A 13,126-nucleotide genomic window follows, 5' to 3' on the forward strand; every position below is an offset into this window, starting at 1 on the left:
AGGTATCTTTATATTTTCTAAAATAGAGCTGGCCACGGTGCCACACGCCTACAATCCCATCTACTTGGGAGGTTGAGGCAGGAGCACCCCAAGTTTGAGGTCATCCTGGGCAATTTAGTGAGACCCCGTTTTAAAAAGTTTAAAAACGTTTTAAAAAATCAGAGATGTAATTTGCCTAACATGTGGGAGGTCCTGGGTTAGAAACCTAGTACCAGAAACAAAACTTGTATATATGCATATTTTCTGAATATACTTTTTCCTAGAGTTGACTCTTCTAAGAAAATATTTTTAGCCCAATTATACAAAACAGTATTCATAAATAAAGCATTTTACTGGTACCAAATAGCTTATTAAAACTTTCCTAAGTGAATTTTCTATTTTCATAAACACAGATTATTAACTTTGTACCAAGACCCTTCCTTTCTTCAGGTAGTAAATGCTCTAAATATTCATGGAGTTATAGTAAAACTGCCAGATAAAATTTAGGACAAATTACTATAAGCATGTCCCTTATAATGGAACATACTTATTTGAAAAAAATTATTTTTCTGAAATTCCCATCATTTAGCATCCTGGGGTTTTAGTTTTGTTTCTCTATTTTTGCAAACTCAGACAACCTATTTATATGGATCGAGACTGCCCTGCTAGAATACACCTAGCATTGATTGCTCTCAGAACTTCTGGACAAAGGTAAAGGACAGATTAAATTATTTTGAAAGAGGGAAGGCAGTTAGATAGCAAATGGACTCCGAGTACCTCAGTCAGAGTGGATCATTTGCCACTGTGTTTAGACCTAGAGTGTCGAGCATCTATCACACTTTTGGTGAGGGGTGGATAGGAGATTGAACCCTGGGGTGCACTTTATCACTGAGCTCCATCTCCAGTCTTATATTTTCAGACAGGATCTCACTAAATTACTGAGGTTGACCTCGAACTTCTGATTCTTCTGTCCCAGCCTCCCAAACTGCTGGGATTATAGACACGCATGGACCAGTCAGATTTACCTTAAGACCAAGAGTACAATGACTTGGGGGAAATGTTTCCTCCAGTGATAATTCTGAATTATCACTGAAACATTTTATGTGACAAGGAAACTGCAATTAAATGCCTCAACAATTATGCTTTTAAAATAAAAAAATTAAATCCTGTTAGAATGCTGCAGATGCACTCTGGTAAATGGGATCCTTAGAAGCCAGTAGTAATATGTGCCCAGTAGATGCAGAGGCAACCAAATCATCATGGTTAGATAAATTTCATGCCAAACTGACCGTTTTGGTTGTGTAGTTCAGTGTAAAAAGTGACTCAATTTGTACTTCAATGTAAAAAAACATACCATCAATAGCTAATTTTGAGATAGGATCTTGCTATGTTACCCAGGTGGCCTTGAACTCCAGATCCTGCCTCAGTTTCCCAAATAGCTGGGATTACAGGTATGCACTGCCATGTCTAGTTTTAACTTTTAAAATGTACAAGGTCATATTAGATAAAAGTAATTTTTGCTATTATGACAGTAAATTTGCTGGGAATGGTGGCACATGCCTGGAACTCCAGTGACTTAGACCTGAGACAGTAGGATTACAAGACTGAGACTAGCCTGGGAAACTTGGCAAGAACGTTCAAAGTCAACCTCAACAAGTTAGTGAAGCCCTGCCTCAAAATAAAAATGAACCAGGATGTAGTTCAGTGATAAAAGGCCCTGGGTTCAATCCCTGGTTTTTAAGAAAACAAAACTCAATGACTTAAGTAAGGGAGGGAGGATGGTTGTTTCGTTCAGTGCACTTATCATTGTTAGTTTTCATAATTATTTATGGCAAACAGGAAAAAAAAAACTTACCATTTTAGGAAAAGATGGCTCACCTATACCCTTCCACCATTACCACTAACTTCTAATTACAAAAAAAAAAAAAAAAAAAAAAAGCAAACATTGAGATTAAGCAGGCAAGTTTTATTATCAAATGTAACAACTCTACAAAAACTCAGTAGTATTGTTGTATTACTGACTATATTAGTCTTTCAGAGCTTTGGGCAGAGAGCATATTAAGACATCAAGTACAAATTACTTTCTGATCTTAAGTGCCAATTTTCACACAAAAATATTTTGGGTTTTTCTTCCCCCCTCCCTCCCCTGCTGCACTTAAAGGGCCATTGCTGGTCAGGTAAAGAGTAATGTTTGGCTCTCCATTCAAGGTGTTAATCAAAGTAAGGCAAAGTAAATAAAAATAGCAGCCACAAAAATCTGCATGGCATTGCATCCAAGCAAAGGACAATATGAGTAACAAAGAAATATGTGCACTTAATCAAATCCTGTTTTCCTCTTTGGAGTTACATGAGGCAGCAGTACTAGCTAGCTAGTGTCTAATATTGCACTTCTGTAGCATGAACACAGCTAAACACATAGTGCTAAACACTGACAACATCAGAACCTGCTCTCTCTGCATCAGTGTTTACCTCTCAGTCTAGCATGCTGACTACAGTCCTATGCTTTTAAAAAGTTTTAATTGTTTGACAGTTAAGGCATTAGAGAAAAAGGCTTAAGGCTATATTAATATGTACAAGCACTCACTTTAGTTAGTATATTGCTTTCAAATAGTCTCATTCTTGTGATATTAAAAACTATGGAGTTTCTCTTATTAAGGTCCAAACCATCAACAATGAAAAAGTACAATATAAAATAATACATAAGAAGCCACAATATTCAGTTGCAGGTCAATCTAGAATTTACTACCTACATGTAGCTGCTTCATTTTTGGTTCCACATTTTGGCCCCTACTTCATTTTTATTTACAACTGGTACCTGCTGAGAAAAAGATCTGAACCTTTCAACTATACATGTGTTGTGGAGGGTAAAACTTCCTCCTCAGGTGTTTGCTTTCTGTGTGGTGCTAGAGATTGAAACCAGGGCTTTGCACATGGTAGGCAAGTGCTCTACCACTGAGCCACAACCCTTGCCTCAGGTATTTTAAAAATCATTTTAATTGGTTTTTAACTATAAGACATCATGATGGCCAAGCGATTGGAAAATATGAATTTTATTCCTTTTCTTAAATTTGTGATTTAGTTATTCCAAGGCCATAGGCTTGAATTATTTAGCCAAGAAGGCATGATTGTGCAGAGGACAAGCAGATGGAGAAAAAAAGGGGATACACAAAAATGAAGCTTCCATAACAGAGTTCATGGTGGAGATGGTAGATACCAGTGTAGTATTTTTTAATCCAAGACTGAAACTTAGGAAACACCTGTGCTGCCACTTTAGCTGAAAGTAATAAGAGACACTTGATTTCAAATTCACATTTTAAATGCCTATTTGCAATCAGCAAGGAGCTGCTTCGCTGTAAGGATTTGGCTTCACTGGCTCAAATTTTTCACTCCACCAAAAGATAAGGAACAGCCCCACTGTCCAATCATGTTTGCTGAAAATACTGCAGCCTGAGTGTAGATGAACTTCCCCTGAAGTTGCTAGAAGTTTTCTTGTGTCTCACGGTTTCAGGATCACCATACATCTTTCAAACACTGGAGGAAAAAAAAAAATGAATAAAAGGTAATGTTACAGCCTCTAAATTTAATTTTTAGCAGCCACAAACTTGATTTCAAATTACTGAAGAACTAAAACCTCTCTCAGAGAACACAAGTTGTTATTTGACAGACAGTTCACAGCTAGGGGGCCAATGCTTGCAGGGTGGAGCCCTGAAAAGGCATGTCAATTGGCACTCTTCGTCACTCTATTCTCTATGCTAGCCTGTGTTTAACATGTATGTTTTCACCTCGCCACTTGGCTCCTATGTCTTTTCTTTTTTTTTTTTTTTGGCCGTACTGGGGATTGAAGCCAGGGCCTTGAGCTTGCAAGGCAAGCACTCTACCAACTGAGCTATATCCCCAGCCCTTCTTCCATTCTTTAGTCTGAGTTTCCAAGTTATCCCAGTACTTTTCTGATATTAGAAGTTCAATACAATTATCAAAACTTTAAAAATCATTATGAATTAAATTAGAAACTTTAGAATTCTAATTTAAGCAATTTCAAAGAAAAATCATTCCAATCAATAAGAATCACCACATGGCAATAATGGTAAACATGAGCTTTATGTGCCAGTGACTCATTGATTAGCACCTTTATATGCATCCATTTATTCCATCCCCATATATAACCCTTCACATTAATATGTTATCTCCATTTTAGAGATGAAACGGTGAGTAAGCTACTACCAACAGCCTATTACATCTGTGGAATCCACACCTGTGCATTCAACTGAACACTCGAAAAAAAATATTCAGGAAAGCCAGACACAGTGGTGCATGCCTGTAGTTCCAGCAATTTGGGAGGCTATGGCAGGAGGATGACCAACACGGGCAACTTAGAGCGATCTTGTCTTAAAAAATAAAAAGGGCTGGGGAAGTAGCTCAATGGAGCTGGGTTCAATCCTTGGTAACACAGCACAAAAACAAAACAAAACCCATCTATACCAACACAGACTTTTCTTATTATTCCTTAAAAATTACAGTCCAACAAGCCTTTCATAGCATTTACATTTTATTGGGTTTTATAATAATCTAGAAATGATTAAAGCATATGGATATGTGTAGGTTATAAGCAAATACAAGCCACTTTACGTAACAGTCTAGAGCATCTATGATCTTGGTACCCTGGAACTAGTCTCCTCAGACACCAAAGGACAACTATAATAGTATATCTAGGATTTGACACATTTATTTTTATGTGGTGCTGAGGATCGAACCCAGTGCCTCACACATGCCAGGCAAGCACTCTACCACTGAGCTACAACCCCAACCCCCTGAATGCTTTTAATTACATACTACACACAAAAACTTAAGAAGAAAACTTCAGGCACGTAATGAGAAACTGGGATGAAGACATAAAGGGAACTAGCTTTTCAGTCTTGTTTTATATGACCAGTTTGAAATATGGTCAGCAGTAAATTTGCTTTGATTATAGCAATTTGTACAACTAGTACACGTGTAAAATTGGGTATTGAAAAAGTACTTTAGTACTGGTTTGTTAGAATTCATGTCTAAAATGTGGTTAACAAAGTACCAATAATTTAGCCCTTAGCTTAAAACACTACATTGAAAAATGCAGTGTTTGAAGGTTTCTTCTTGGATAATGATAAGAAAACTTACCAATTATCCAATGCTCTTGCACAATTTTACCCTTTGGCAACAGCACCCTAATTTTGCTTAAAACTGGCCCCTCATCCAATCTCAAGTCCATAAAGAGGCAATTTTACCACTGTGCCAAGGAGTGACCCAGACACAACCATTCAGAGCCCTACATAACCAAACCATGGTGGTTTCAGAGATGGACTTGAAAATGAAAGGGTATAAATCAAGTATTGCTGTGGGTACATCATGGATAGAAGGTGATTGAGAGCAAGCCTTCAGATCCGGCCAACTCAGTGGAGCCTGGGCCTGTCTTGTCAGTCAATGAGTTCCCCCTTCCTCATTCCTAGTCCATTATATTATACTAGGAAACACCACTTTGTGGATGCTAAAAATTATGCATTCATACTATATTATCATGTGGAAAAGGTCTGAAGTTGCTAAAAAGAAGTTAAAAAATTTAGATTCCCCCTCTCTCCTGTCCACCCCATCCCCTTACCTCAAACATGCCAAGAACTCTACCACTCAGCTGCATCCCTAGTCACTTAGACCTGCTTTTATCTTTGGGTGGGTGTGTGTGTGTAAGCTGTGGTGGCACAGGTTACTAGGGAATTAACCCAGGAGTGCTTTACCACTGAGCTACACTCCCAGCCCTTTTTATTTTTTGTTTTGAGGCAGGTTCTCTCTAAGTCCTAAGGCTGGCCTTGAACTAATAATCCTCCTATCTCAGCCTCCCAAGCTGCTAGGATTACAGGTGTGCACTATTGTGCCTAGCCTCAAATCTGCTTTTCAATCCAGTGGAATCTAGTGGAGTTTGAGTGTTTAGCTATGGAACTACAAGACTATATTCTTAGTGGGGGGGTGAGCGGGGGAGGTCTCAGAAGGATACAGAGAAAATGTTCCCTCTTCCTCTTTGGCTACAGTTAAACAAATATTAATGACATAATTTTGAAAGTTTTAACTGCAAACATTCACAAATCTGTCTTTCATTTCTAATAAGATGTGTGTTAAAACACTGTTTTATTTTGTAATAAACTTTCATTAAAAGTATTATGTACACAGGAGTCTTGTAAGATATCAGAATTCTACCAATGGCAGCTATGTCCTTTGGAATGAACCTATAACCCCTAAAAATCCTGCAATTCTGGCTAGTTGTAACTTTATTCTTAAAGTACTTTATTCTTATAATTATCACATTTTTGTGAAAAGTGCCAGTCATTTATGAGTTTTGTTAAACAGTTTATCTTCTCTTATGCAAAAGATAAAATAAAATCCATAACTCAATTTTTTTTTTCCTTTTGAGATACTGGGAATAAAGTTCAAGGGCACTCTGCCACTGAGCTACATTTCCAGCACCCCCAACCTGCACTTTTAAAAAATGTTCACATAGGGTCTAAGTTACTGAGGCTGGCCTTGAACTTGTTTTCTTCCTGCCTCATCCCCTCAAGTAGCTGGGATTATAGGCATGTGCCACTGTGCCTAGCCATAAATCTGGTTCTTTTATCAAAGTTGGTTAGCCTTTTTGAACATTTAAATCAATAGACTTAGCATTTATTTAGCTCTTCACCAACTAAGAAGAGAACATGTTTAATTTTGAAAGCTATTTATTTCTTGGCCAAAAAATATTATTAATTGGGGGGAGAAGGTAGAAACTAAAATATATATTAAACCAAAGAAATTATATTACAAAAGTCAGAGATTACATTCAATGCATAAAAGTAGCCCAAATCTTGCACTTAAAATGTAAATACTTTTGAATGACAATGCTTTAACCACTATCTCCATTAAAGTTTAATTGGGTATTTAAAATCCTTTGTTTTTGTTATTTTGGACTCAATTTTATTTTCTGTAAATGAAAAAAAAAGGCAAATAGACTCTAGGAAGGTTTTGTTTGTGTTTTAATAAGTCATTCTGCACAAAATCTTACAACATAAAGCATTAACATAATTCAGTGCAGAAATTGGATGTTTATATTTTTATATTGTAACAAACATCTCACCCGAAAGAGATAAATACTATTATTTTTGTAGGAAATTTCTCTCGTCACTTACAAGACCAGAGAATTCTAAATTCTTCAGAATAGATTCTATGGAGGGAATAGAAAACACTCCAAAAAAAAAAAAAAAAAAAAAAAAAAAAAAGGGCAAAGCAAAGCTCTGTTGCTTGGGGACAATAGCACAATGACAAAAAGGGGAAAGGAAACACTACTCAAAGTAAGTTAAAACCCAAGATAAGGGAAGACATCAAGAACCAGGAGCTTAGGTCAGTTACGTTCAAAGAAAAAGCTTAAAAAGCCCTAAAGGGGCTGGGGTGGTGGCATAGTGGCAGAACGCTGGCCTAGCATGTGTGAGGCGCTGGGTTCGATTCTCAACACCCCATATAAATAAATTTAAAAGGTCCATTGACAACTAAAAAATATATAAAAATAAACAAAAATTAAAAAAAATAAAAAGCTCTAAAGGATGGAAACATATGTTAAAGGGGCCAAGGAGCCAACCTGAATGTGCTCCAATGACCAAAGCTGGAACAACTTGAAAAGCAAAAATCGTGGTGCTGGATAATAACCCAAAGCACCACATAATATTATAACAAGTCTATACTGATATAGAAAAATGCTTATACAAGCAAAAGGGGAGGAACCGGCACAGAGGTGCATGCCTGTAATCCCAGCGGCTGAGGAGGCTGAGGCAGGAGGATAACGAGTTCAAAGTCAGCCTCAGCAAATTCGAGGCACTAAGCAACTCAGCGAGACCCTGTCTCTCAATAAAATACAAAATTTGGCTGGGGAATGTGGCTCAGTGGTTGAGTGTTCCGAGTTCAATCCTCAGCACCTCCCCCCAAAGAAAGGGTAAATAACAGGGGAGGAGGGACAAATCATCCTTACAGAAAATTTCCTATTATTTGTAGGCAAACCCTTCTCTCCTCTTTCAATGTAGGTCAGAAAGTGACTCTCTTCTGAAAAGAACACGAGAAAGAAAAAATAATAGCTTTGTAGTAGAGAAAGCTATGAAGCATGATCTCAAACAAGAGACCAAGGCTGAGAAGCGGCAGTGATGTCAGGTGGCTGGGAGCCATGTGATGAGAAGGGCACTTCACCTTTAGGACTATCTTTCCTCACTCCTATTAACCCAACCTTGTCACAAGAAAGACAACAGATTCAAACTGAAAGTCAGTCCATAAAACACCTCCAAATTGGAAAGGTCACAAAAAAATGAGGAAAGAGTAACGAACTATCACAGACCAGAGGGCACTAAGGAGACAGGACTAAATGCAATGGGAATCCCGGGTTGGATCATGAAATGGAGAAAGGACATCACTGGAGAGAAAACTGATAAAATCTGAATAATGCCTGCAACTTAGGTAATAGTAAACGCACACAAAACTTGACTTTTTTTTTTTTTTTAACTAAGGTTTTTGTCATCTCAGCAACAAAAATTATTTGTTTTAACATAGAAGTTTATAGTTTGTAAAACTTAGGGCTGGGGATGTAGCTCAGGGGTAGACTGCTTGCCTAGCAAGCACAAGGCACTGAGTTCAGTTCCCAACATTACAAAATAAGCATATAAAGTTTGCAAAAGTTGTTTAAATTAATCTACCTGATTCTCACAGAAAATTATATTAAGTCACATCCATAGCAGTGATTTTCTGCCCATTTTATAGAGCAGGAATATGTCAGTTCTAAAATAGTCTCATTTCTACACATGCACAAAATGCAGCTACAACTAAGCACTGTTGACAGATTGAAATTTAGAGGCTGCTGCTGCCTCTGAGATCTCAGGAGTAAGAACCTGAAACTGAACAGTGAGAGAAAAACAAAACAAAAAGCGTCTCTGGTCACCTGAGTAGGCACTTCTTCCAGCCAGAAATCGAAGTCTCCTTCCCAGGAGGGCCCTTTGGGTATTATCAATAGCTTATGAAGTGACCCTGGGGTCCTTCATGAACACTTGGAGGAACAAAGTATTCCAAAGTAGGCACTAAAAAGGGTAACAGTTACTAGAATAATGTGATCTCACCCCTGTGACCAAGGCTACAGGAGACCCTACTCCCACTGCGAAGTGTCTCTATACGATATCCTTGGTAGGACCATGACACCCTAAAACCTCACTGAAAATGGCAGATCTAAAAATCTTCACCCAAAACTAGGATTTCCACAGCTCATGAGAGTCTAAGCTGTAAATTCTCAAGGTCAATAGATTATCAGCAAACCCATTTCCTACTAAGAATCCATATGATTCAAGTTCACCAGGTGTTGACTATGAAAATGTCAACAAAATTAGTAAATGGCATGCTACTACACCAACTTCAGCAAATCCAACAATCAAAAATGAAGAAAAAAGCCATAGTTATTCTTAAACATAGCCCTATGTTAACTCCATCCCTTGGAAAGTCTGCACAGAATGCCAACTTCCTTTAGGAAGAAGTTGTAAATTATGGGAGGAAAAAAACACCAAAAAATTATTTTAACCTTAATCAGGATTCCATCCCTGTACTTTTGCAGTGTTGGGGGTTGAAGCCCGGGCCTTGTGCATACTAGGCAAGCAAACCACTGAACTACATCCCTAGCCCCACTCACCGTAGAATAAGTTGGAAGAGAGAAAAAAGACATAAAATGAAAACCTTTCCAATCGTTTTGGAAAAGAAGCCCTTTTTTTTTTTTTTTGAGACAGGGTCTCATTATGTTGTCTACTCTGATCTCAAACTCACCAGGGCTCAAGGGATGCTTCTGTCTCAGCCTCCTGAAAAGCTGGGAGTACAGGTGTGTCCCATCATGCCCAGCTGCTTTTTTGTTTGTTTTTGTTTGTTTTTTTGGAGGGTGCTGGGGATTGAACCCAGGGTCTTGTGATTGCAAGGCAGGCACTCTATCAACTGAGCTATATTCTCAATCCTGTATACTTTAAAAAAGGGCTTCCCTGCCACCAAATAATATTCAACTCTCATCCATAAATATTGTTTACCTTCTTCTCAGATGACAAAATTAATCCCTGTCTCCATTCCTTCTAGTTTTCTGACACTCATTTAAGCATTAAAGAAAAGAAGGAATCTCTCTTTCGACTCCTAAAACATCTTCAGATCCCTGGCCTCTCTCTTTGGTCCTTTATAATTTAGCTTGTGTGTCAAAAAGCCTTACCTTCTTTTCTGAGGATGGTCTAACTGCTGGGACCCTTAAATACAAACCCATTCTTTGGGTAGAGTCCTGGCCTGGTCATTTGTGTGTACAAGTCCATCCTCGGTTGCATACTAAAATGCAAGTTAAAACAAAAAAGATCAAAAGATGGACATGCCATCACTATGGATGGTTATTATTTCAACCAAATATATCTACCAACCAAAGTATAGAACATTTAGACTGTAGCAAACAAGTAAACACTGGTACCATCCCATCCACACATGTAAATGATAACTCGAGATCATTTTTCACTAAACAAAAAAAAAAAAAAAAAAAAAAAAAAAAAAAATACTATCAAAATCCCTTCTAGGAGTGACGTTATATTGAACACATGAATTAAAACAAACCAACAAAAATTAAAACACCAGACCACAATAATTCAAGAGACCAAACCTTCAGATTTTGTGATCAGTAACTTCCATGATGCTTTAGGTATGATTGGATATCATATAATTAAGCACCAACAATTTGCAAGGCATTTTACAATAAGCCCAGTACTCAATATCTCCCAGTAACCCAATGAATTTAAAAGTATTGAACGTAATTAAAATATCAATCTTATTCTTAGTTGAGCACCAACTAAAAAAATCTTAGTAGTGAGTGATTTAGAGCCATTGATTAAAGTCATTATTTGTGAAGAAACAAAAACCAGAATGGATTGAGAATGCAAAGCCATTGATAGCAAAGGGAATGCAAAGAGCAAAAGAAAAAAGTGAAAGGAATTATATAGAGACACTTGAGAGTCATTTTCCAAACAAGAGGTCCCGTCCATCCACTAAACACATATGCGCTAATGATATTGATCAGAATGAACACCCTCATTAACAAATACTTTGAAGATTTTTTTTAAAAAATGTTTTTAACTTGTCAATGGACCTTTATTTATTTATATGTGGTGCTGAGAATCAAACCCAGTGTCTCACAAGTGTTAGGCAAGCGCTCTACCATTGATCCACAACTCCAGCCCCTCAAGATGTTTAGTCTTCAGAAATTCTGTTCTTGTTTATCAAAATGAACCTAACTCAGGTGGCTTAACTTTACAAGGCAGCAGACATGACAGAACCATTCCAATAGAATTTTTTTTTTTTTGGGTAGTGCTGCGGATTTGAACACAGGGCCTTGTGCTTGCAAGGCAAGCACTCTACCAACTGAGCTCTATCCCCAACCCTCCAACAGAATTCTTTAGCCATCAGAACTCCTTCCCATTTGTAAATCCTTGCTCTTTCTGGCTTTATACCACCGACCCAAATGAAGTATGGAAAACACAAAGCTGGGATGGAATTATGGAAGATATTTTGCTCCAAAATTATCTTGAATGATAATGTATTTATAAAATGATATATGCCATTATTACATCAAGTTCTACCTTCTTTAAAATGATGGAATCAGAGACCATCAATGAAATTTCATTTAGTCAATCATTTATTTCCTTGGCATTTGCTAATGTATATAAATACAATTATCATGAAATACTTAAAATTAGTCATAGCCAAAAATAAAATTAAAATCTTCCATCAAACCAGCAACAGCGATAAGTGTACTATAAAGATAAACACAGATTACATCTAAATTAACAGTTTTTTTTTCTTAAAAAGCCATCTGCTAATTTTACTATCTTGTGACAAATCAAATAAATCTGGAATCCCATACAGCCTGGCTGTTACCTGAATAATGAGAATAGGAAACAACAAATAAGAAGGCAGAAGACACAGACTCTTAAAGAGTATAAAATATGAGCTTCGGACAGGTGCAACAGTGCCCGCCTGTAATCCCAGCAACTCGGGAGGGACAGCCTTAGCAACTTAGTGAGGCTTTAAGTAACTTAGAGAGACCCTGTCTCAAAAAATAAAAGGGGTGGGGATGTGGCTTAAGAGTTAAGCACCCCTGAGTTCTATCCATGGTACCAAAAAAAAAAAAAAAAAAAGTTTTTATGTGGAAATGATACAAAATTGGATTACGTATAAACATTTTAAATGCAAGCCTCAAAGCTTAAATTACTGAAGCTGTCTTCAGTAATTTAACATATTGGAATAATTTAACATATTGAATTGGATAATTGAGGTGCCAATGTAATTCTAATTTATTGATCCAGTTTACAAATGCCAACCACTTCAAAAATGAAGGTCAAGTATCTTAGAAATAATTTTGCACGATCTGTGTGCTTTGATTATACCAAAAAACTCTTCCCCAAGTTTTTTAGAATAACTAAGAATAACTGCTATAGACTGATGTTATTTTAGCTCCTTTTTGAAGCACATATTCTTCATAAATATAGAAATAATCCCCATTACATATTTGTGGTAAAATAAATACCTGCAAATACCAGGCACAACACTTTTCCTAAGAACAATTTTGCTTAATCTCATTATTAATATATGTGCAAGACTGCTTAATTTTATTCAGGGTGAACATAAATTAAGTCAACACAAACTAAAAAGAAATTAATCCAGCTGACCACTGAACTTGAAAATTCGTACTTTCTAAAATAGGAGAATAAAATACAAAAATCAAAATGTTTCCTCTATAAGCTTAAACAATCTAGTCAATAAATTCACGATAAAATTTTATAATCTAATGAATCAGATATAAAGTTTTAAAAGTAACATTATTACCCCTTTCACACCCTCCAAAAGCATAATTTTTTTTTAGAGAAGAATAAAGTATCTACTGACCTCTGAAAAATCCTTACTTTTAGAATATGAATCACAATCTTACTTCTTCTAGGTATGAATGTGCCAAGCCAGGCAGTAACAAGATAACTTTTGTCCACCTTCATTCAGCTTTTTGTTATCAGTCATGGATTTTCTTTATTTGCAAAGAATATTCTCTGACATGTTAAAAGCCCTT

At 36.8% G+C, this 13,126-nt stretch overlaps 1 protein-coding gene across 5 annotated transcripts in view; it reads right to left on the reverse strand.

Annotated features, from left to right (window-relative positions):
* Positions 1-3,011: 3,011 nt before the first annotated feature.
* Esrp1 (epithelial splicing regulatory protein 1) overlaps positions 3,012-13,126 on the reverse strand; it is a 57,679-nt gene continuing 47,564 nt past the window's right edge. For 3 of the 5 annotated variants that reach the window (XM_047560347.1, XM_047560322.1, XM_047560337.1), the window contains 2 exons: positions 10,241-10,350; positions 3,012-3,510 (listed from right to left, as the gene is read on the reverse strand). In XM_047560347.1, the coding sequence (XP_047416303.1) occupies positions 10,276-10,350 (75 nt within the window). In that variant the 3' untranslated portion in view covers positions 3,012-3,510; positions 10,241-10,275. The remainder of the gene's footprint in view (positions 3,511-10,240; positions 10,351-13,126) is intronic. The other 2 variants (XM_047560355.1, XM_047560328.1) reach the window with 1 other exon arrangement.

This window comes from Sciurus carolinensis, chromosome 1 (genome assembly GCF_902686445.1).
Source record: "Sciurus carolinensis chromosome 1, mSciCar1.2, whole genome shotgun sequence".
Classification (NCBI taxonomy): domain Eukaryota; kingdom Metazoa; phylum Chordata; class Mammalia; order Rodentia; family Sciuridae; genus Sciurus; species Sciurus carolinensis.